Below are 25,032 nucleotides of genomic sequence, written 5' to 3'. Positions count from 1 at the left end.
TTACAAGAGACTATTTTTTATTAAAATGTAGTGGTATAAACAAAAAATTCTAGGAGAAATCTGCTTGGTTATATTACCCTAATTTTTAATAGGATTAAAATGCAGTACATATTTACATCTTTATTTTTTCAAGTTTTTCCCTTTTATGCAGACCCTTCTTCGTTAGCAGGGTTTCGCTATACTTCTTCAATAAGTTTCTTATTTCAGTCTATCCCTTTCTTTTTGCTCTGATCTTCTTCATGATTTTGTGTTTCTTTCGGTTTCGTGTGTAAATGATGATCCAAATGAAGGTTGTAGGAACTTGGTTCTTTTACCATTGGGCTACAGGTTTGAAGGTGCTCCCATGCTTGCGTGCAGAGTTGGGATGGGACCTGTTTTAGTGCACCATCTCACTATATCAGAAATTGAACTAACTCAATTGGTAATTTTCATATCTTTTGTTTCTAGATTCTTGTAGCCATAGGTACAGTAATTTGTATGTTGCAATTCTATGCCATATATGTCCTCCTTGATTTTTCAATTTTTCTTTTCTAAATTATGCAGCTCTAGCATTCTGCATCTTGCTCTCAGCATGTATATTAAGTAGAAGAAAGTACCATATCCTATTCTGCCAAAAGGGCGCATTTTTATCGGTTTATCATGGTGGAGTTCCGTTGTCGACAATGAGCTGGATATTGGCCTCGCCATGCTCATGGAAGTTTCATGGGTAGTTTTTGTTTTCCACTTTCTTTCAACGGTTGTAGGGGGGCTAGGGTTCTGTGTTAAGTAACCAGTGTTAATTTTAGTCAAAGGTCAATGTCATTTTGAATGTTGTGCTGAAGAACTATTGTTTTAGTAGTCCCTTTTGTGTAAACGTCATGGTTGTAAGACAATTTGTTTGCTTTAAATTTGGTATATTATTGCAGAGAGAAGATTGAATTACATTTTATTTCAATTTCATGGCTTATCATTTGTTTGCCTTAATTATTATGAGCTCTTACTTTCGGTTTGGTGATGGTAAAGAAAAAACACTGAACGCCACTACAAGGCAGAACTACCCCAAACCATGTTAACACTTACCGAGAATGTTACATACGTGCAACCCATGGAAAATGAAGAAAAACCCGACTCACATTACAAGGCCCAAACCGAAGCCCGCTCGAAATGGTTCACAACTGGTCCTGTCGGGATGGTGCGAGGTTAGACTTGACAGGTGACGTCACATGACTGGAAGGAAAAAATTGTCTGTTCCTCAGTTAGAAAACAGGTAGCTGTTAGTTAGGCACTAAATAAAACCTAAAATTACTTCCATGAAGGTTTAAACCGAGATGTACAACCCCAATCAGTTAAGCTATGCTCACTTTAAAGATAGTGTGAGTTTAAGTTACTCTCCGTGAGCCTGTGCTGTTAAAAGGGACCTTCACAATTTCTGGAATTTAAGCTCCAATCTGCCCACCGCACAGCTCATTCTGCCGCTCTACACTTCGGTCCTCACCGCCATCTTGTTGGCGCTGCGGCTCGTCTGCGGCGTCCACCTCGAACGACTTGAGGGTGTAAAAATGGAAGCAAACGATGTAGTAGACAAGGTTGAGCAGCATGAGGAAGGTGACGAGCCAGTAGTAGTAGTCCAGCCTTCCCCTGTTGATGTTATCCTGCAGCCATTCTCCTCCGCTGGCGCTCTGCACCACGGTGACGAGCACGGTGCCCAGGTAGTTCCCGAGTGAGCCGGCGACCCAGAACAGCGCGGCGGCCGAGCTGCGCATGCTCTCCGGCGACTGGTCGTAGAGGAACTCCATGTGCGCCACGGTGGAGAGCGCGTCGCTGACCCCGTGGAGCGCGTACTGCGGCACCAGCCAGAACACGCTGATCGGCACGGTGGCACCGGGGCTGTCCAAGAGCCCGTGCTCCGCAGCAACCGCTCGCCGCTTGCCTTCCACGAGCGCCCCCGTGAGGACGCCGAGGACGGAGACGGCCAGCCCGGCCCCCATGCGCTGGAAGTAGGAGATCCCCGACTGCCGGCCGGTGTAGCGGCGCGCGATGGGTACAAAGATGCGGTCGTAGAGGGAGAGGCTGACGAGCATTGTGAGCGTGGTGAAGATGATCATGCTGGCGGGCGGGATCTCGAACCGCGGCGAAAGGCGGCGTTCCATGGTGCGCGACTGCTGGATGGCGAAGGTGAAGTTGTGCGAGGCGGCGGCGATGAGGGTGATGCTGGCCGCCCAGAGCGGCAGCATGCGGACGATGGACTTGAGCTCCTCGACGCGGTGCACCGTCGACAGCCGCCATGGGTTCGGCTCGGCGCCGGAGTCAATGGCATCGGTCGTTGTCACTATTGCCGCTCGATCCAAGAACCTTCACGTGGGGGCAAGCAAGGAGGTTATGCGTTAATAATTGACAAGTTGGATTGCGCCGAAACCGAAGGATAAACAAAGGAACCACGCGAGGAAAAAGACACGATGATGCACATGGAAACTGGAACCAAGTGTACCAACTCGAGGTTACTTGCCTAAGCTGGTTGGTGTGGAGCTATACCTGTAAATGGACACGTCCGTGGCGTTCCACCAAGTGCCGCTTGTGCCCTTTTAAATAGAACGGGACGTTTCAGCTTGTCCATTTACTCCCGTCACGGTAAGCGGCTGGCCGGTTGCCCGCTACGTAGCTGACCAAATTTCCGTATGAATGTAGAATACGATGTTGCCTCGTATACGTCCGGTTGTGGTTTCTTGCTTCCGGCAGCAGAGGCATCGGACTGGGCGACGGAGTAGCTGATGCAGTTCCGCACCGTGAGCTCCTCCACCCTCTCGTCGGCTCCGGTGTCGAGGCAGCGCCGCTGCTGCTGGGTGACGCTGTCGTCTGGCCTGGACACCGGAGTCCGTCCGTGGCGCTGCTTCTGAGCTGAAGAAGGAGAAGTGCTCCGACCAGTCGGGCTCGCGCGCCAGCGGGAGCGGCGTAGACGGCATCTCCAGCTCCTCGCTCCCTGACGGCGGGGCTTAATCTGCGTATCGCCGTCCACGCCGTCCGCCTCCGCCGTCGCCGTCCGCCTCCGCCGCGGCCGTCCCATCCATGCCCGAAAACTACGCCGAGGGAACTAGCCTGCGGCCTTGCGGTGAGATCACGCCGCAACGGAGCATTCCCCTCCTGCTGCTGACTGCTACACTTCCTCTGCACGATTCAGTGGTGACCACCGCGCACCCACGGGCTCGCGAGAGAGGGGATCGGGAATCCCGCCCGGCCGCGCGAGAGAGGGGACAAGGGCGGCCCCGCGTGGAGTACTTGCAGGCCAAGAGCGGAGTAGGGGGTGAGCGGAGGGATGGGGGGGGGGGGGGCGGCGGACTCCATCGCCATGGAGAAGGTCAGGACTCAGGAGCGGCGTGACGGCGGTAGCGGGGGATCCGTGAAGGGCCGCCACGATTATTTTTCTGTTAGCGGGTGTCTACTTAGCAAGGGAAATGGGCTTGGGCCAGCGGCGCCGTGGCCTGCCGTTTCCATTTACAGGTATATGTGGAGCAGCCTCCCGTCGGCGGCGATGGGAGCGTCCAGCTCCTTGTTCTGGTACAGCATGGCGGCGTCCTCCGGCACTGTCTCCTTCCTCTTCCTGATCGCCGCGACGATGACGTGGACCAACCTCACGAAGGGGCTTCCGCCGGGCTTGACCCTGACGTAGAGAGGGTACCCGACCACGAACGACAACACGGAGACGAACATGGCGATGGCCGGGATCCCGAAACCCCAGCCCCAGCCGACGTTCTCCTGGATGTACACCACCACCGTCAGCGCCAGGAGCACGGCGAGCCCCATGGTGAAGAAGTAGAAGTTGAAGAAGCTCCACTTCTGGTCGCCGCCGGGGCGCCTCCCTCCGACGCCGAACTGGTCCGCGCCGAACGCCACCACGCATGGCCGGATGCCGCCTGACCCGAGCGCGGTGAAGAGCAGCGACACGTAGAGCACGGCGAGCTGCCCACCGTTGGCGCGCTGGCACGACGTCGCCGTCGATGCGGTAGTGGTGCACGTGGCGGGGCGGAGGGAAGGGAGGAGCGCGGAGAGGACGAGGCCGAGCATGCCGAGCTGGTAGAACACGCCGCCGGATGCGATGGTCCAGTATCGGCCGGCGTAGGAGTCGGCGATGATGGCGCCGAAGACCGGGGTGAAGGCTGCCGTCCCCATGAAGTTGGTGAGCAGGTTGGAGGCCTCCACCAGCGGAAGGTGGAGCTGCTGCGTCAGGTAGGTGATCATGTTGGCGTTGAAGCCGGCCGTGGCGAACCTGTCGCATACCTCGTTCGCTTCACGGCGTCGGCACACACACATTCAGCGACTGTAATTTCGAAACAGTCGCGATCGAAATGCTGTTCCATACAGAAAGAAATTAAGGGAAATGAAAGTCACCTAGTATGAAGGGCATCGTCTTGAAGCCGCCCTGCTTCGTCTTCCTCGGCGATCCATCTTCGTCAGCCGGTGCTGCACCCGCCATTGTTGGATTTCACTGTAGACTTTTCTTACTCCCGCAGTGGACTCGATTTGACTACTGAAGTAGCAGCGCCTGGAATATGTAGACAGGGCTAGGTACGGCAAGTGGCAATATACTTCGTTAGTGATTATACTGATTAGTGAGTGAACTAACCGAACGTGGGACTCACGTGGAACAGCGAAGCGTTCATCGGAGACAACAATCTTTTGCCTCCTTTTATAAATAAAGCAACAATTATCATACATCATACAAGAACAAGTTTTAAAGAAAAAGGAAAAAAAGAACGATCATACATCGTATGACAACAAGTTTTAACGGAAAAGAAAAAAAGATCCACCGAAGCAACAGCATAAACATGCCGAAGGTAAACCCAAAAAAGAACAAGCTCAGCGTTCCAAGACTGATGAGCGCCGATCAGCGTATGAGCTGCGTCGAAAGCAACGGTAACTACGTCGAAGACCGGAGCAAGCAACGAGTTTAAAACTTGAGATCCGACAGACCACAGCTGTTTAATAAAAGACTCTCAGTCACGAGGTCAGTTGGTCTTCTATCGATAATCATTATGTTGATTGGATTAACAACAATGACAAATAGCTCCAAGCATTGCACAAGTGGTCATGACGTTGTGTTGGAATTTGCCTTTGGGTCTTACCCATAGCCAATACAAATTCTGAAATTTTCTTGATCCCATGTAGGTATGGTAAATGGTGGGATTAAAATTTAGTCTCACATTGTTAGTTGAGAGAGGTGTGTCGTGGCTTATAAGGGTGCTATTCTAGTTCTTATAAGTGAGTGGGAAGAGAGAGAGCCCTCGCGCACTCTTTCTCCGCCGCCGCCTCGTCACGGATGCCACGACGCAGGCTGTGACATTAATGAAGCCGTTTCGTTACGGATTTTCTGGATCGTGGCTTACTCGGACGTGGTCGGTGTCCCATGACCTTCTTGACCGCACTATATAAATCGGAGCCGTCGCTTTCGTGTTTCTCATCCCGTCTTTCGGCGTGCACCGACCGATGAGACCGTAGGCCTCTGGATCCCTGCCTCTCGTAGACCTGGACGGATGAGGGGCAATCAGGTTTTTGGAGAGCGCTTACGCGTGACTACTGGCAACACGACATCGCTCAACGACGAGTTCCCGAACAAAGACTTCTTAGAAATCGACGACCTCTTCGACAAACTCAACATGGGCGACAAAACCGACGCAGCTGTCGCCGCTGCCGCCGCAAATGCCACTGCTTCTGCTTCGGCCAACACTGGACCATACGTGCTTATGTCCTTCCCGCTTCAGACCTTCGTAGTGTTTCTAGTTCAGCTGTTTGAAGTAGATGCGATAGGTTTATCTTGTGTAGATGCTATCTGTTCATCTACTTTGTTGATATGCATGTTTAGTTTACTTGTTATTTCTATAGTCATGATTTATTAATTTTTTATTTGAATTAAATTATATGGTAATTTGCTTATATACATAACAATACAAAAACCTGAGTACAGACAAATGAATTGAAGTGGAGTTGCCGCTGCTACTAGGTCGCCTCTCTTTAATGGTTCGCCACTCTTGGCAAACCTGAGGGTGATCTTTCTCCTGTCTAGGAGGAAGCTTATGAGAAAGTCCATGCCAGGTTTAAGACAACTCTTTTCAGTATTCTTGCGGACAACATTGTTGACTGGTACATGACATTTGATCATGGTAAGGATGCGTGGGTTGCACTAGAGGCTAAATTTGGGGTCTTAAATGTTGGCACTGAGTTGTATGCCATGGAGCAATACTATGACTACAAGATGACTAGTGTGTGCTCCGTTGTTGAGCAAGCTCATGAGATACGGTCACTTGCCAAAGGACTTGAGCAGTTCTGGACAAGTTTGTGGCCGGTGGCATTATTGCCAAGCTTTCTTCCTCGTGGAGGAACTTTGCTACTTCTTTGAAACATAAGAGACAAGGAATTTCTGTTTCGGATCGCATTGGGTTTCTTCATGTGAAAGAAAAGACAAGAGCAAAGAACAAGCGCTCGAGGTTTTGAGGGAGATTCTAGTGCGGATTTTGTACAGAAGAAAAACTTCCAACCCCACAAGTTCAAAAACAACAAATGGCAACTGTAAGTTTGATGGCAAGAACTAGGCCTCACACTCAACCAACTTCAAGAAGAAGACTGATAAGAAGAAAGGGCTTGCCACATGATGACCCACAAATATAAGGGGTGTATCGTAGTACTTTCGATAAATAAGAGTGTCGAACCCAACGAGGAGCAGAAGGTATTGACAAGCAGTTTTGATCAAGGATTCACTGTATACACTAGCAAATGGGTTTTTAGGGGTATTTGATATTGCAAGTAAATAAAGTACGAGTAAATGAAAGACAATAATAATAATTGCAGGGAGTGGACCAATCCTTTCTAGAGCAAAGGACAAGCTGGTTGTTTTACTTATGATGACTAAACGTTCCTGAGGACACACGAGAATTTTGTCAAGTGCTTTCGCTTCACGCAGCTGAATAATATTTATCGGTTTGGTAGGTGTTATGTGGGTGAACCTATGCTATTGCACTACCCAACTTAGACTAATGCATACTTGTGATTATACCCCTTGCAAGCATCCGCAACTAGAAGAAAGTAATTAAGATATATCTAACCACATCCTTAAACTTTGAGATCCTACACTCCCTCATGCACTAGTTTCCTAACGGGGGTATAGATTTCTGTCACTCCTGCACCCCCACAATTAGTAGCCAAATACACGATGCATTCCCCTAGGCCCATAAAGGTGAAGTATCATGTAGTCGACGTTCACATGACACCACTAGAAGAATAACACCACAACTTAAATATCAAACCATTAAATATTACTCAACATAGTTCCACAACTAACATCTTGACTTCTCCCATGTCCTCAAGAACTAAACAAACTACCCACAAGACATCATATAGATCATAATCAGAGGTGATATAATGATGAATAACAATATGGACATAAACCTTAAACCAATGATTTCACTCAATAGCATCAACTACAAGGAGTAATCAACATCGGGAAATGCCCTATGAACTAGACAAGATCAAACCCAAAAATGTTACATCGAGACGGAGTGGAGATGGTGGAGATGACGGTGCTGGTGATGGAGAGATGATGATGATTCCGATGAAGTCCAGCTTGATGGCGGTGACGATAGCGATGATTTCCCCCATCCGGGAGGGAATTTCCCGGTAGATTTCTTCCTGCCGGAGAGCTTTTCTCTCTCTATGGTTTTCTGCCCCGTAGCGGCGGCGGAATATTTCTCTGTCCACTCTCCCACTGTTTAGGGTTCTCGGGGGATGAAATACGCGAAGACACGATGTCAGAAGTGGGCCAGGGCCACCACACCATGCCTAGGCGCGGCCAGGGGGTGGCCCGCACCTAGGGATGGTGTGGGCCCCTCCTGGCCCACCTCAGGCTCCCCTTCTGCTTCCTCCGGCATCTGGCAAAATAGGAATTTCTGGGTATTTTCTGGGAACTATTGTTCTTCAAAAATATGGTATCTTGACATCCCTTTTTCCAGCAGAATTCTGACTCCGGCAGTTGATTCTCCAATAATCATCAAACATGAAAAAATAGATGAAATAACATAAGTATCATCTATAAATATGAAATATAGCAATGAATAACCGTAAATTATGATTCAAAATAGTGATGCAATTTGGACGTATCACCACACATGTCGTGAGCTTAATCATTGGGCTCCTAATTGCCCGAATCGCTATGACAAGTGTAGGAACAGCGGCAAGACCACCAATGTTGTTATTGGTAGTGATACTGAAATGAAGGACGTCGGGTACGATATTTTTCCTATTGTCTTTTCAGTATGTAGTTCTCCTGATTGGTGGATTGATATGTGTGCCAATACACATGTATGTTCTGATGTTTCCAAGTTTTCTTATTATCGGGTCGCAAGACTTGCTCCATGTTGATGGGAAACGGCTCACGTTCTTCTGTTCATGGTGTCAGTGAATCGCTTTTATGTAGAGATGGTTTTAAGTTGGTTTTGAGTCCAACAAAGTTGTAATATCTAAGTATGGAAAAATTGTTGGAAAGGGTTATGAGTGTGGAGGCTTGTTCCGCTTATCTTTGTCGGACTTATGTACTCAAAGTATTAACCATGTTTGCAATGATAGTGAGTCCAATATTTGGCATTCAGGACTTTGCCATATTAATTTTGGGTGCATGACGCGGCTATTCAATATGAATTTAATTATGAAATTTACTACTGTCAAGAGTTGCAAGTGTCAAGTGCACGCGCAAGCTAAGCAACCTCGCAAGTCTCAAAAGACTATTGAGGTAAGAGATTTCTCACCGCCAGAACTCCTGCATTCAGATCTTTGTGAAAGGAATGGCGAGTTGACAAAAGGTAGAAAAAGGTACTTCATGACTTTAATTGATGACTCCACTCGATATTGTTATATGTACCTTCTGAAATCTAAAGATTAAGCTTTTAATAACTTCAAAATCTATAAAGCTGAAATGGAAAACCAACTTGATCGAAAGATTAAACGGTTTAGGTATGATCATGGTGAAGAGTATTTTCCAATGAGTTTGATTCTTTTTGTGCGGAGCATGGTACTATCCATGAGAGGACTCCTCCCTACTCATGTCATTCAAATGGGGCAGCCAAAAATAAGAACTGTACTCTAACTGATTTGCTTAATGCCATGTTAGATACATCTGGTCTATCCAAGGCATGGTGGGGGAGGCGATAATGACTGCGTATCATGTCCTAGACCGTGTTCCCGCAAAGAACAAAACCATTACTCCATTTGAGGAATGTGAAAGGAAAAGACTGAAACTCTCCTACTTACGGACTTGGGGTTATTTGGCGAAAGTGAATGTGCCCATACCCAGAAGCGCAAGCTTGGAGCAAAAACTATGGATTGTGTTTTTTCTAGAATATGCATTTCATAGCATTGGCTATAGATTTTTTATAGTGAAATTTGAGGTACCTGATATGCATGTTGGTACAATTATGGATTCGAATGATGCGACTTCCTTTGAGGACATCTTTCCCATGAAAAAATGTCTAGCTCATCAAATCATGAGATGCGTAGTTCATCAAGTCAGGAGTTAATTACAATTCCTGAACCTACCATTGCGATATATGTTATCACCAGATTTTGGCCAAATCAGGAGATAGGCCGTAAGTGAGATGGGCTTAGAAGATTACACGTGAAGCATCTTTGAAGCGGCCTTACACGAAGAGTTTGGGCTAAATTGCCCGTGTATCTGTATTATAGTAGATCGCATCTTAGTTTAGAAGTTAGAGTTTAACCCGTGCACGGTTCGGTGCACGCCTGAATTAGAAAGTCCCTAGGACTACAAATATGTATCTAGGGTTTATGAAATAAACAACAATCAACGTTCACAACAAACACAAACCAGGCGCATCGCCACCCCTTCCTTCGAGGGTTTCCTTCCGGGTAAGCATCATGCTTCCTAGATCGCATCTCGCGATCTAGGCAGTACACGTTTGTTCGTCTACCTTGTGTTACTCGTGCTGAAGCGTTGTTGATGGCGAGTAGCACTACCTATCTTAGGTGTTTTGGGGCTTGCATTGATGCTTTTCTTATGCATATCTGCTTAGCGATGCCGTCCCTCGACACCTAGCTGCCCTTACGCCTATCTGGGCGTAAGGGCAGCATCTTGCTTGTTCGATGCTTAGTAGATCCGATCTGTTATAGTTGCTCCTTGTTCTTCAAGGATTAGTTTAATATCTGCATGATTAGGACTTATGCTGGGGTTGGAGGATCCGGTAGCGCGCTAGGTGTTGTTTACCGTTCCTATAAGGGATGTTCCGGGAATTGACGTAATGTTGGTTTTTAGGCCTCTTCTAGGGATAGTTTGCATCATCTTTCGTGTCTGCTAGGCCCAACTACGAGTAGGATGTTCCGGTTATGCGGTGAAAACCCTAAACCGTCGTAGATTGGTTTAGCTTTGTTTTGATCAAGCGGGATCCCCATGTCATTGCAAATCCAACGTGAACCATGGGGCGATCGGCTCTTTGAGCCGATCCACGATGCAACCCGAGAGCCGATAGGGCTCGTATTTAATGTTTACGTGTCTACCATGCGGGAACAATCGAAGCAATCTAACACCTTCCCGATCGGGTCTAGGTCAGGTGGCACGCCCTTGCAACCGCCAGGACGTGTGCAGGAAACTTGCGGGACGACGCGAGGTGCCAGGGTCCACTAAGCGGCCTTGGGAGCCTCCCGGCTCTTCGTGTACGTTGCTTAACCACTGCTCGCTGGTGAGTTTTGGCAGGCAACACATTCTGGCACGCCCGGTGGGACCATCTTCGACAACATCCACGTCAACACCTGCGTCCGAGATGGCGGACGAACCGATCAAGTACGAGGATCTCCCTGCGGAGCACAAGAAGAAATACGATGAGCTGAAGGCCATCTATGAAGCCGAACTCATCGGCTCCTTTGAGAAGACCCGGTCGCACGGCATCAGGTTTAAAGGATTCACTCCCCAAGGAATTCTTGATGGTTTGGATCTGTCTCTCCCTTCGGAGGAACGTACTGCGAGCCCTGCGTCAGGAAATCAACTACGTTGTGGCTCATTCGCTGCATCGGCATTCCGAGAGCCCGGTGAATACTTTGGAGCGCGTCGCGCTTCATGTGGTCCAAGAAATCATGAAGCATCGGTACTCCCCTCGGGGCCTGTGCTAGGGACTCACCAGGGAGAGATGCAACTCCACACCAGGCCACCATTGCCGTACGCGATGGCAGCTCCACAGCAACAAGGTTCACCAGCATACGTTGTCTACAAGGTTGGAGGTGATCTTGGCGACTATCAATTCTTATATGAGCCGCCCAAGGAGATCCCACATGGATACGTGTGCACATACGTGCCGGACTGCAACAACTGGACGCAAGCGATCCAGACTCCAACAGGAGGGATTGTCGGAGCAGGAGCAATTGTTACGGCAGGGGGATGGCTGGAGCAGCAGGGACTGTGGGAGCAGACGCTGAGAAACAGGCGTGGCTAGCTAAATACGCCACTGCACCAAGTCATGAAATCTCAACTGCTACAGCTTCCACCGTGGATCAGATCAGTGCAGTCTTGAGAGACCAATTCGGCATCCTGCCGAAGAAGAAAATAATCGGCTATTCCAAGCCGTACCCCAACGAGTTTGACCTGATCCCGTTGCCACCTAAGTATCGGCTCCCTGACTTCACAAAATTCAGTGGATCAGAAGGATCTAGCTCCATCGAGCACGTGAGCCGATACTTGGCCCAGCTAGGCCTGGTTTCAGCATCGGATCAGCTGCGTGTGAGGTTTTTTGCGCAATCTCTCACCGGTCCAGCTTTTGGGTGGTACACCTCGTTGCAGCCAAACTCAGTTCGATCATGGAAGCAGCTGGAAGAGCAGTTTCACACACAATATCATTCAGAAGCTGCTGAAGCTGGCATTGCCGATCTGACCCAGGTTCGGCAAAGGCGAGGAGAGACAGTGTCTGAATACATTCAGCGTTTCAGAACTGTCAAGAACCGATGTTATTCGGTTCATTTGTCTGAGAAAGAAGCGGTCGAGCTGGCCGTGGCGAGCCTCGCAGCGCCACTCAAGGATCCGACGTTCCAAGTGGAGTACAATTCGTTGGCGCACATGGTCCGGAGATCGACGTTGTATGAACAGCGCCACCCAGAACTGTACCAAGACAAGTACAAGCGCACGATAGGCCTGGTCGATGCAGAGGCGGATGAAGATCCTTCCGAAGATCAGGAAGTCACGGTGGCTGAATGGGCTCGGACGGCAGTACCTGTGTCCTGCAAGTGGGTGAATCAACCAGGGCCGCCAAGAGGGTTTGACTTTGATTTGAGCAAAGCTGAGCAGTTTTTTGATTTGCTGCTGAAGGAGAAACAGTTGAAGTTACCCGAAGGCCACAAAATTCCCACGTCACAGGAGATGAACGGTAGGCCATACTGCAAATGGCATCACACGTTCACTCACGCTACCAACGACTGCAAAGTATTGCGCGCACAGATTCAAATGGCGATAGAATCAGGCCGATTAACTTTCGGACAATTTGCTATGAAGGTTGACACACGTCCATTTCCTGGCGTCAACATGGTGGATCTTAGCCACTCCATAGGGCGCGAGCCAGAGTTTTCTTTTGATGTCAACATGGCAGGGCTTGTGAATCACCATGGCAAAGATAAAGCAGAGAGCAGCCACTCCCATGGCAAGGATAAAGAGGAGGCCGATCCACGCGACCGGCCCCATGACGATGATAGATGGTACCTAACCGAAGAGGAAGTGAGAAGCGTGCGGTATCAATGTCCACTCTCCGCGCATCTCCTTAACAAATATGAACAGCAGTATGACCGACGTCGGCGCTACGACGTAGATGATGAGAGATATCGTCGGTCTGATGTCGAGGACAGGAGGTATCGTCAACATGATAGAAACAACAACGGGTACGAGCTTCACGCTAGAGGGAGGTCAAGGGAGCAAGATAACATGGATAGGCATTGGGACTGTCCTTTGTTTTGCCAACAATCGGGAACTGCCCAGAATGCAGACAGCGAAGGAAAAGGACAAACAAGGTTTCAGTGTTCGAGCGTCTAGGACCTCTCCCACCTCAGAACAAACGAGCTGAGTCATCTCAAGAAGAAGACTTTGAGGAGTCAGATGGTGAATAAGATAGGTATCACCGGCCAAGGTGGTGCCCTGATGGACTCAGCCATTCTCAGAAGCGTAGGGTGCAGCGGCTACGAAACCTGGAGGAAGCCGAGGCACAGTACCTGTATACGTTGAGGAAAGCACGACCCGATTTGGCCGTGAAAATTCAGCAAACATTGGAGACGGTGGCGCCCGCCGAAGAAAGTGTGGCGCCCTAAACAGACAAAAGCCGATGCAGAGGCATCGGCTGATACAAACATAGTGTCCATGATCCTGACAGAGTAGCAAGGTCCAAGACAATGGACGTACGTGGCGAGGCTGATCCCAGCGATCGGCCCCAAAAAATGGAAAGCAAAAATCTCATCTCAAGCATGTCACGTAGCTACAGTAAGAGATCAAGACGTGGTAAAAATTTACTAAGCATTGCAATGAAGAAGGAGGCCGATTCCAGCAATCGGCCAAAATTATCCTCGACATATGTTTTTGCCTGGGTTCAGCATTGATCTAACAGGGAATGTCTGAAGAGCCGATACCCTCAATTACTTGAAAGAATCGGCTCGGGGGGCACCTAGGTGGATAAAACACGAGGATATGAAGTTTGAAGTGGCTTTCAAATGCCCAACAGCCCAAGATATTCTTTGATGATGATGGGTATTGAAGTATGGGGGCCGATGCATAAATAACTCGGCCGTAAAAAATACAATTTTTTTTAGCATAGCCGATGCGCAGACATCGACTTAAGGATAGAAAGCCGATGCATGGCCATCGACTCAGGAGGTACAACTGTTATAAGCAGAGGCTCAATGGAGCAGTTATCGAGTTACAAGGAGAGGCTCTACTGGATGAACTCCTTCTCAAGGCCTCCAACTCCTTCTGCAGATCCTCGAGTTTAGCAGTGCCAGTATAAGCATGCAGATCAGGTTAAGGGTGAGTTACATCAGCCTGCCAGAGATGATGAGCCGATCTGATCAGCAAGACGCAAGAAGTGAACTGGAGAAGCTCGGGGGGCAGCTCACCCTGAAGGTTCTCTGCTCTGGGGAGCCGATTTTGTTGAAATCGGCTGGCTCTGCATTATAACTTGGAAGCCGATGGTGGCACGTTTGGCTGGCTCACTACTTTTCTCGCCTTGGCTGAGGCTCGGAGGGCAGCTGATTTGGTAGGCATTCTGTTTTGGGAAGCCGACCGGAGTGTCATCGGCTGACCCTGCATCATAAGCTTCTGCCGAAGTGGTGGGTTGTTGCAGAAGAAAATCACCAGAGTTGCTGGAAGGAAACCATAGCATGGGCATTAGGTGATATTGCCCTTGGGACCGCTGCAGTTGCAAATCTGCACGATCGACACCTGAGGTTCATATGGCCGTGGGCTGGATCTGTTCAAACGGTAATTTGGGGATCTGAGTTATGCGCTTCAGATAGGTCGCAGGTCACCATTTGAAAATCGATAGAGTTGGCCTTGCTCGCGTTTTATGGCAAGGGCCGATGCTCTGCTATCGGCTCTTAATGTGTCGACTCGCTTTAATCGGCAAAGTGTGAAAAGGGACAGAATCAGCTGAGAAATGCCTTCTTCATTAATAAGGGAGGATTTTTACAATGAGGAGCCGATTGCTCAAGAAGGCAAGAACAAAAGAAGAGCCGATTGCTCAGGGACTACTAATCCTACATTGCTAATCCTCGCTAGCATCATCGTCGGCATCGGAGTTGCCATCGGTGCTGCCTCCGGAGAATTCCTTGTCGCTGCTGCCCCAGCCTTCGGCCGGAGCCTCTTCTTCCTCGTCATCATCATCATCCTCGCTGTCCGCCCAAGCGCGGAAGGGCTTCGCCGGCGGATACCCAACGGAAGAGGAGGAATCATCCTCCTCCTCTTCTTCTCCTTCCTCGTCGTCATCATCGTCCTCGCTGTCCGCCCACATGCGGGAGCGCTTCTTTGGCGGGTACCTGGCGGAGGAGGAGGAATCATCCTTCCCCTCTTTCTCCCCTACTTCTTCTGCTTTCTCCTCCTTGTCGGAGGAGGTGGGGTTCGCCCCGGAGTGGAGGTCGTCTTCATTCTTGCTCTTCGGCGAAGATTGGGTGGAGAGACCTGAGGAGGTAGGAGAAGAGGAAGACATTGCTACAGGGGAGGAGGGTTTTTTGGGTGTTGGTGGACAGGACAGAGCAGGGGGATGAAGTGGCGAACCGTTCGGCACAGATAAATAAAGGGGTTGTGGTGGAGATTTAATGCCATAACGGTTCTCGAGGACATGATGCCGAATCTGTCAATGCACGCAGAAAAGCTGAGGAGGCGAGGCGACATGATGAAAGACTCTGCGACAGTTCGGCTCTGCCACGACATGACCCTTCAAAGGAAAAACAGAGTGGTTTTGAAATTATCATTACCAAAACCAGGGGGCATGTGTTATCACCAGATTTTGGCCAAATCAGGAGATAGGCCGTAAGTGAGATGGGCTTAGAAGATTACACGTGAAGCATCTTTGAAGCGGCCTTACACGAAGAGTTTGGGCTAAATTGCCCGTGTATCCGTATTATAGTAGATCGCATCTTAGTTTAGAAGTTAGAGTTTAACCCGTGCACGGTTCGGTGCACGCCTGAATTAGAAAGTCCCCAGGACTATAAATATGTATCTAGGGTTTATGAAATAAACAACAATCAACGTTCACAACAAACACAAACTAGGCGCATCGCCACCCCTTACTTCGAGGGTTTCCTTCCGGGTAAGCATCATGCTGCCTAGATCGCATCTCGCGATCTAGGCAGTACACGTTTATTCGTCTACCTTGTGTTACTCGTGGCCGAAGCGTTGTTGATGGCGAGTAGCACTACCTATCTTAGGTGTTTTGGGGCTTGCATTGATGCTTTTCTTATGCATATCCGCTTAGCAATGCCGTCTCTCGACACCTAGCTGCCCTTACGCCTATGCGGGCGTAAGGGCAGCATCTTGCTTGTTCGATGCTTAGTAGATCCGATCTCGTTATAGTTGCTCCTTGTTCTTCAAGGATTAGTTTAATATCTCGCATGATTAGGCCTTATGCCGGGGTTGGAGGATCCGGTAGCGCGCTAGGTGTTGTTTACCGTTCCTATAAGGGATGTTCCGGGAATTGACGTAATGTTGGTTTTTAGGCCTCTTCTAGGGATAGTTTGCATCATCTTTCGTGTCTGCTAGGCCCAACTACGCGTAGGATGTTCCGGTTATGCGGTGAAAACCCTAAACTGTCGTAGATTGGTTTAGCTTTGTTTTGATCAAGCAGGATCCCCATGTCATTGCAAATCCAACGTGAACCATGGGGCGATCGGCTCTTTGAGCCGATCCACAGTGGCAACCCGAGAGCCGATAGGGCTCGTATTTAATGTTTACGTGTCTACCATGCAGGAACAATCGAAGCAATCTAACACCTTCCCGATCGGGTCTAGGTCGGGTGGCACGCCCTTGCAACCGCCAGGACGTGTGCAGGAAACTTGCGGGACGACGCGAGGTGCCAGGGTCCACTAAGCGGCCTTGGGAGCCTCCCGGCTCTTCGTGTTGCTTAACCACTGCTCGCCGGTGAGTTTTGGCAGGCAACAATATAACACCATGATAATCCTGTGGAGGACAATAATGAAGCTCCCAAAAGTAGCAAGAGATAGAGGACAAAGTTCTTTGGTGATGATTTCATTGTGTACCTCGTGGATGATACGCCCACTTTAATTTCAGAAGCTTATGCATATCAGGATGCTGACTATTGGAAAGAAACCGTCTGTAGCGAGATGGATTCCATCGTAGCTAATGGAACTTGGGAGGTTACTAATCTTCCTTATTGGTGCACACCTGTAGGATGTAAATAGGCGTTCAAGAAAAAACTTAGGCGCAATGGTACTATTGGAAAGTACAAGGCACGTCTTGTGGCCAAAGGGTTATACCCAAAAGGAAGGCGAAGACTTCTTTAATACATATTCACGTGTAGCTCGAAGTGACCACTATTGAAGTATCTCCTTCCTTGGTTGCCTCGTATGGTCGTCTCGTTCATCAAATGGACGTTAAGACAGCTTTCCTAAATGGAGAGCTTGATGAGGATGGATATGTAGTAGCTGGTTAGGAAGGAAAGGTGTGTAAGTTATTGAAGTCTTTGTATGGTCTAAAGCAAGCACCTAAGCAGTGGCACAAGAAGTTCAAAAGAACCTTAAACACTGAACGCTTTGTTGTAAACGAATCTAACAAGTGTGTATACTATCACCATGGTGGGGCGAGGGAATTATCCTTTGTCTCTATGTTCATGACATACTGATCTTTGGGACCAGCCTTATTGTTATTAAGGGGGTCAAAGAGTTTATATCTCGTTGCTCTGAGATGGAGGACTTAGCAGTAGCTTATGTAATCTTAAATATCAATCTTCTCAAGCATGATAACGGTGGGATTACATTGCTTCAGTCCCACTATGTGGAAAAGATATTGAGTCGTTGATACCCTCCAAGTGCGGGGATTACCGTAGTACAGTTCATTAAGTATTTGAGTGTCAAACCCACGAGGAGCTAAAGGTAAACTAACTATTCTCTAAATCCCAATAACCTACTTATGTGGCCTTCTGTGCAACGCTAGGATCTATAATGTGTTTGTGTGTGTGAAGAGGTTTCTAGTATAAAACTATATGTGCTGAAATTAAAATGCAAAGAGTAAAACTAATGCAAAAAAGTAAATTAAAGTGAGGTAAAGTGGAGTAACTCAAGGGAGTAATAGTTCAAGCAAATTGCTATATCATTTGGTTGGTTGCCACAATTAGTGAAGCACAAAGATAGTCTTTTTATTATTTCTTGTAGAGAGGAGCCATAGATTGGTGCAACCATAAACATGATCAAATACACAACTAGCTAGTGATTGATCCCAAGGCCAATTAAGAACAAACAAGGGAATTATTAAGACATAAAGTCCAACAACCGCTGTAAGTTTAGAGGTTCCCATAGTTATACCCCCGTTGATTAACCATGAATTAATACAACATGAATCTTCCCATTAGGACATGGTTTTTGTCAAGCTCCAGATGTCCATCATCCTATCAACATGAAAACCTTGTGCATCCCCCAACATATGCGTGCACTCATATGTTAGTACAACAATATCATCATAGAAGATAACATATGCTTATATGCAACCAACAACAAACTATATCACAATTGCCATGGACAAGTCACTACTCAAACAAAGACATCGAGACACAGAATAACATGGGAAATTGATATATTGCCATACACATCGTGGCTCCATCTGATTGAGCCGGAAAACCTCTTGGGCGGTGCCCCAGTGATTCGTTGTGATCACCTCTGGAGGTATATAAGGCAGAGATTCACACGTTGCAAGAGGGTTTTTTGGACATTCAGAAGAGAGGTTTTCACGGAAGGAGAGGTTTTAGGTTGCGAGGAAGTTTTACGTTCCAGAGAGAGAAGGAGGAACACGCGGTCAATAGAGAGAGAGACAAAGACATGTTCTTGGCAACATCAAGGCCAAGATCGAGAGAGGGGGAGAGTGAGGAAAAGATTGAGGAAGTCCGGGAGGTGTAGGATCCGATCAAAGCGTCCTCCCGGCTAAGAGTTCATCTCCATTATACTTTGTATCCACAAGATAATCCACCAAAGCAGGACGTAGGGTTGTTAGCCGAAGGGCGGCTTGAACCTGGGTAAAAAATGACCGTGTGTGCTTTGTGTATGATATTTCTCCGTCTAGGAATGATCCTAAGGCGGCGTTGAGGCCGAAACGCCTTTGTGCCCACTAACCAACAAGAAATGGGGGTGTGATCATCTCCGGTGCCCGCGTAGGCGAGACGCGACATCGAGAAACTTGGCAGATCCCTTCATAAAGGGTCTATCGCGCAATGTGATAGAGAATGCATCGATGGAGGTGGGCTTGCGACCCACACTATGAGTTGTCCATAGCGGTAACCCACTCTATGTGATCGGAGATCCCGTGAATTAGAGCTGGGAGACAAGTTGTTGGTCACCTAGGAGGACAGTATCCCTAGACTGAATTACCTTTTCGTGAAGATGCAATACTCTCCTAATATGCATGGCAGGTTGATGTTTATCTTAATGTGTTCTAAGTGGAATTAGAGCTGGGAGACAAGTTGTTGGTCATTTGGGAGGAGAGTATCCCTACACTGAATTACCTTTCCGTGAAGATGCAATAATCTCCTAATATACATGGCAGGTTGATGTTTATCTTAATGTGTTCTAAGTGGATTATTCAAGCAAAGATGTTGTCCTACAGAACATCTTTTGAAGAACACATCTATGTGAGTCTGATTGTTAAACGCCGCCATCTATGAGATTTGGGTGTTCTCTAATAAACTAATGAAAGGCCTTGGAGTATGACAGATAATTAAGCTCCGCACCGCGAGGAAGCCTCACGATAGACCTATATCGGTCTAAGCTTTGTGTGAAGCTAGTGCACAAAAAACTTGTAGTTCAAGGCATAGTCTAGTATTCAAACTGCAAACTAGTGTAATATCAAGTTCTTAGTGGAAGTTCAACTTAAGAGTCCCCACCTCGCACTAGTATATAAAACAATATTCTGGAATAATGGTATTAATTGTGCCAACGAGATTTTGTGGAAGATTGTTGGAAATGGTGTTTGAGCTTATAGCCCGATACAAATTCTAAAATTCTCTTGTCCCATGTGGGTATGGCAAGGTGTGGGACTAAAGTTGAGTCCCACGTTGCTAGCTGAGAGAAATGTGGAGTGGTTATAAGGGGGCCTGTTCTAGTTCTTGTAAGTGAGTGAGAAGAGAGAGAGCCCTCACGCTCTCCTCCTTCTCTGCTGAAAGAACATGTCCATTACACCATGTGTGGTTTTGGTAATTGACGATAATCCCTATGGACTAACGGTTGCATTGAGAATCTTAGGTCAAGTCCATAGCCATGTTGGACTCAAGGTTGAAAGATGGAGAAGACGGAGTACAATGATGAAGATGGTGTCGAAGAGAGACGAAGACGGTGTAGAAGATGAAGAGAGAAGACGGTGTTGAAGATGAAGAGAGAAGACGGCGTAGAAGATGAAGAGAGAAGACGGCGTTGAAGATGGATGAAGACGGTGGCGTGCGTACAAGATGGAAGAAGACGGTGGTGTGTATGTTGGAGGAAGACGGTGGCATGTACAATCATGAAGAGGATGAAGACGGAGCTTGCCGACTCGAGAGGAACGTGCAAGGACAAGGTTTGTGCTCAATAGGATAGCGGGTCGCATCATCGGAGAGAGCTCAAACCTTGCATGCATTGCATCGTGTTTCTTGGTTGTTCTTGGTTCTTATCCATGAGATGAGTTAGAGCTTGTTTTCATTCTCATGACAAGCTCTAGCTCATCTGAAACGGATTCCGGTTGCATTGCATGTTGCATGTGCGAGGGTGATGATTTTCCCGATATACCATATTGAGAGGTTACACCTCTATGACCATGAAAAAACCATCACTCACTCCTTTGCATGTCTTCACCTTGTAAAGATGTAGCTCTTGTCGCCCTCTTTCCAACAAAATTGGTTTCATGTCATTCCGATCTTCCTAGCTCAAGATATTGCGTTTTCCGTATGCATCTATTTAAAAAGAAAAAGGAAAATCTTATTGGGCCGGGTGGTAGTACCGTGGGCGGTACCGGCCAAAGTACCGCACGCGCGTTTTGGCTTACTGGATCGCAAGCGGTACCAGGCCGGTACCGGCCCGGTAGTACCGTAGCCCACTTACGGTACCGGCCCGGTACCGTGGCCGGCAGTACCGGCCCAGCCCCATCCGGCCGGCCCCATCTCCTGCCCAGCTGGCCGCGCCTCCATCCCCGCGTGGGCCGCCGCAGCTCGCTGGCCCACCACCGCACTGCTGCCGCTGCCCGCTCGCTGCAGCCAGGCCTCGCACGCTCTCGCGCGGAGACGCAAGCGCGTTGACCCGCACGCGCCTCGACGCCCACGCTGCCGCTCGCTGCTCGCCCTCGATCTACGCGTGCGCGCCTCGCTCTCCCGCTCACGCCGCATGCTGCCGCTGCTACCGCATGCTGCTGCACTGCTGCTCTGCCCACCGCGCCGCCAACTCTCTCTCTGATTTCAGTTTTGCTCAGATTTACACACAAGCGGTAGTACCGCTCCGAGTAGCGGTACTACCGGTTTGGGGTGTTTTCCATCTGGTTTGTGCGCAGTTCACGCGCAAGCGGTAGTACCGCTTCGACAAGCGGTAGTACCGCTTTGGGCGCGGATCTGACCGTTTTTCAGCCCCAACAGTCATATTTCTGGGTCCCCTATATATACCTCTCTCCCACCTCCGACCTAAACACTTCTTCCCCTCCATTCTCTCTCCTCCATTGTTGACCTTGAGTTGTTTCTTCCTCCTCTTGATCCCCCACTATTTCTTGCATATTTTTTTGGGGAAAGGAGAGAGGAGACCTAGATCTAGAGCTTCACCAATTGAATCCCTCTCCAAGTGAGGGGATCTTGCTAGATCTAGGTCTTGGAGTTATTTGGTGTTTCTCCACATATTTGTTCTTCCTCCCTTATTCCCCCAATAGCTTTTGTAGCTTTGTTGGAATTTGGGAGAGAAGAACTTGGGCATCTTAGTGGTGTTCTTAGCCATTGCATTAGGTGCATCGGTTTGGGTTCTCTCCGGGGTTTCGATCTTGTAGAGGGCATGTTACCTTAGTGGTGTTGTTTCCTTAGTGGCCTTGTTACCTTAGTGGTGTTCTTGCCTTAGTGGTCTTATCGTCTTTGTGGCGTGGTGGCCTTTGTGGCGTTGTTGCCTTTGTGGTGTTGTATCCTTTGTGGCCTTGTAGCCTTAGTGGCCTTATCGTCTTTGTGGCGTGGTGGCCTTTGTGGCATTGTGGCCTTTGTGGAGTGTGTTAGCCTTTGTGGTTTTGGAGCCGGTTGTGGCGCGTTGGTGTCTTTGTGGCTTTGTTGCCAGTGTGGCGTGTTGTAGCCTCTTGTGGCCTTGTACTTGAGAGCCTCCGTGTTGTGGAGTTGCCTCAAGCTTGATACTTGGGGTTTTGCCCAAGCTTGTACGGGTTCGGTGACCACCCTCAAGGGTCCCTTAGTGGATCGAGGCTTTCCCCTTGGTGGAAAGGCTCGATGAGAATACGGTGGCCCTAGTGGCTCATTGGAGTGCCTTGTGCCTCCACACCGCTCCAGGCGGAGACATAGCACCCTTGGGTGTGAACTTCGGGATATATCGTCGTCTCCTCGTGCACCGGTTACTTCTCAACCCGAGCTCCTTTACCTATGCGCTTTACCTTGTTATATCTATCTTGCTTGATGTGCTATACCTAGCTTGTTATCACCTTGTTGCTCATCATGCTAGCATAGGTTGTTGGTGCTCTTAGGCAAACCCCTAGTTGATAGGCTTTGAGCTAAACTAGTATACACATGCTTAGTTTTATTCCGCCTAGTTTAGCTCTCAAGTAGAAGTTTTTATACACCGCCTATTCACCCCCCTCTAGGCGACGTCCTAGTACATTCAATTGGTAACAGAGATAGGGCTCTCTTATCTTGTTGGGCTTCACCGCCTAGAGAGTATGACGTCGGCTAGAGGATTAGTGCACATTTCCTATTATACATTTGATGGCACTAATTATGATGCTTGGAAATTCTACATGCTTGATTATTTTAGGGGCATGCACCCACATGTGGAGAAAATTCTTGATATGGGTTTTTCTCCTCCTAAGGATCCACAAAATCCATCTTTTGAGGAGAAGAAAAACTCTTATCTAGATGCTCAAGCTACTAAAGTGCTTTGCCATGTTGTGAGTCATGTAGTGATTTCCTCCATCGCGCCTTTCCGGAGTGCTCATGAGTTTTGGACAAAGCTTGGAGATACATATGGTGGGTCCAAGACCATTGAGGATGATCGCACTCCTTCCACTTCACCAATGTGTGGTAAGACACAAGGTAATGCTATGGTGAGTGGTGATGAACATTGCATTGTTGATGGTGAGCCTTCTCTTGATGATTCTTCATCCCTATCCCATTGCAATGTTTCATCTTTGGACTTGAACACTTATAGCACTATAAATGCTTTACATGCTAGTGTTGATAGTCCTTGCATATCTTCATCCCATGTTGATATGCTTGCCTTGTCTTGTGGCCATGATAAGAATGCTTCGTTTTACTCTAGTATTTGTGTGACTAACAATGTAGAGAAAACCGAAGATACTATGGGCCAAGACAAGATCTTGGATGGAGCTTCAACTACTTCATCCTCTTCATCTCACGGTTCTTACACTTGCCTTATGGCTAAGGCTTCTAAGGTATCTCCTTCCTTGGAACCCTATCTATCTAGTGATGATGAGGATGATGATATGGAAGAACTTAATGTTGCTTCCTTAAACATGATGGGTGAGTTTGTATTCCATGATCTCCATGATAAGAAATTTGCTTGCTCTAACTTCATGAAAATCTTGGCTTTTGCCATTGAGAGCACAAAACTTATTGAGAAAATGGAAGGGCATGAGCGCGAGTATGCAAACGAGATTGCAACTCTTAGTGAAGCTCTTGAAGAACAACAAACCACCAATGAATCTCTTGAGGAGACCTTTACTCTAGAGCTATCTAAAGTAAAGGAATCTCGTGATAGAGCTTTAGAGGTGGCACATGATTTTCAAATTAAAAATGATGAGCTAGTAATTGCTCATGCTAAACTCCTTGAGGATTTTGAGCTTCTCAAAAAATGGTTCTAGGACCATTGAGAGTGAGCTCATCAAACTCACCGAGTCACATGAGCGATTTAAGGCTCTCAACCTAATTGAGCTTGCTAAGTTGCCTTCTCCTTATGCTATAATTGATAATGCTTGTGCTACTAACTCTACCTCTTGTGAAGCATCCATCTTGAAGGAGAATGTTGAGCTAAGGGCTCAACTTGCTTTGCTAACAAGCAATTATGAGAAATTGGAAGAAAGTCATGGAAAGATTTCTAGCTCCCATGATGATCTTCTAGTCTCTCATGATTTGCTAAAGTTAGCTCATGAGGCTATCATGCCAAAGGTAAAATCTTGTGAGCCTCATGTGAGTACTAGCACTACCTCTCAAAATGCTATTTTGCCATGTGCTAGTGCTTTTAGTTCACCCACTCATGCTATTGATTTATCTTGTGGTGAACTACCTTCTATGCCTTGTTGCTCTACAATTCCACGTGCTAGTGCTAGTAATTCACCCACCCATGCTATTGCTATACCTTGTGGTGAATTACATACCTTGCCTTGTTGCTCTCACAATGAAGCTTCCACTTCCTCTAGTACTTGTGTTATTACTAACCATGTAGAGGAAATCGAAGAGCTCGAGGCGCAAGTCACTTCTTTGAAGAAGGACTTGGTAAATGGTCATGAAGGGAAGCAATCCCCCAATGACAAGAGTGGAATTGGATTCAACTCCAACAACAAGAACAAGTCCACCACGCACAAGCGGAAGAAGGGACAAGGGCATGTGAAGGACCCCGCCAAGATTGTGTGCTTCAAGTGCAAGATTGAAGGGCATCATGTTAGATCATGCCCCTTGAAGAAGAAGCCACTTGGCGAGAAGAAACAAGGGAAGCGGCCTCAAGATGGAGCTCATGGTCTTCCTCAAGGCCAAGCTCAAGGTCTTCCTCGACTTGAAGAAAGGCCGCTACCCAAGAAGGATCAAGCCAAGGCTCCCGTTGTGGAGAAATCAATTGAGAAGAAGGAAAAGAGAAGAACATGCTACATATGCCGTGAGAAGGGCCACATCTCCTCCTTTTGCACTAGTGGTAACTCATCCAACCCTATCTTGATCCATGGTGCTTATTCTCTACATAAGGATAAGGTTGGCGATGTGTTTGCCAAATATGTTGGCACTCAAAGTGGTTTCGTAAAAAGAACCATTTTCCTTCGTCAACCTATTCTTAAACATGACTTGCCGGTTGAAGATCTAGGTACAACACCACCACCAAAGGAAGATCCTGTTTTTGATTTAAAACCATTGCCTGATAATCTTAAGTACGCTCATATTG

At 47.8% G+C, this 25,032-nt stretch overlaps 1 protein-coding gene across 1 annotated transcript; it reads right to left on the bottom strand.

Annotated features, from left to right (window-relative positions):
* Positions 1-1,415: 1,415 nt before the first annotated feature.
* Positions 1,416-4,402, bottom strand: LOC124648852 (protein NRT1/ PTR FAMILY 3.1-like). The gene is made up of 4 exons (XM_047188544.1): positions 4,363-4,402; positions 3,481-4,259; positions 2,486-2,499; positions 1,416-2,331 (listed from the first exon to the last, which is right to left on the bottom strand). The coding sequence occupies exons 1-4, from the start codon at positions 4,376-4,378 to the stop codon at positions 1,416-1,418; spliced, it is 1,725 nt and encodes a 574-aa protein (XP_047044500.1). The 5' UTR covers positions 4,379-4,402.
* Between the last annotated feature and the right edge of the window lie 20,630 nt (positions 4,403-25,032).

This window comes from Lolium rigidum, chromosome 4 (genome assembly GCF_022539505.1).
Source record: "Lolium rigidum isolate FL_2022 chromosome 4, APGP_CSIRO_Lrig_0.1, whole genome shotgun sequence".
Taxonomy (NCBI): Eukaryota; Viridiplantae; Streptophyta; class Magnoliopsida; order Poales; family Poaceae; genus Lolium; species Lolium rigidum.
Note: the sequence above shows the minus strand (reverse complement) of the source record. Positions and strands in the feature narration are given on the sequence as shown.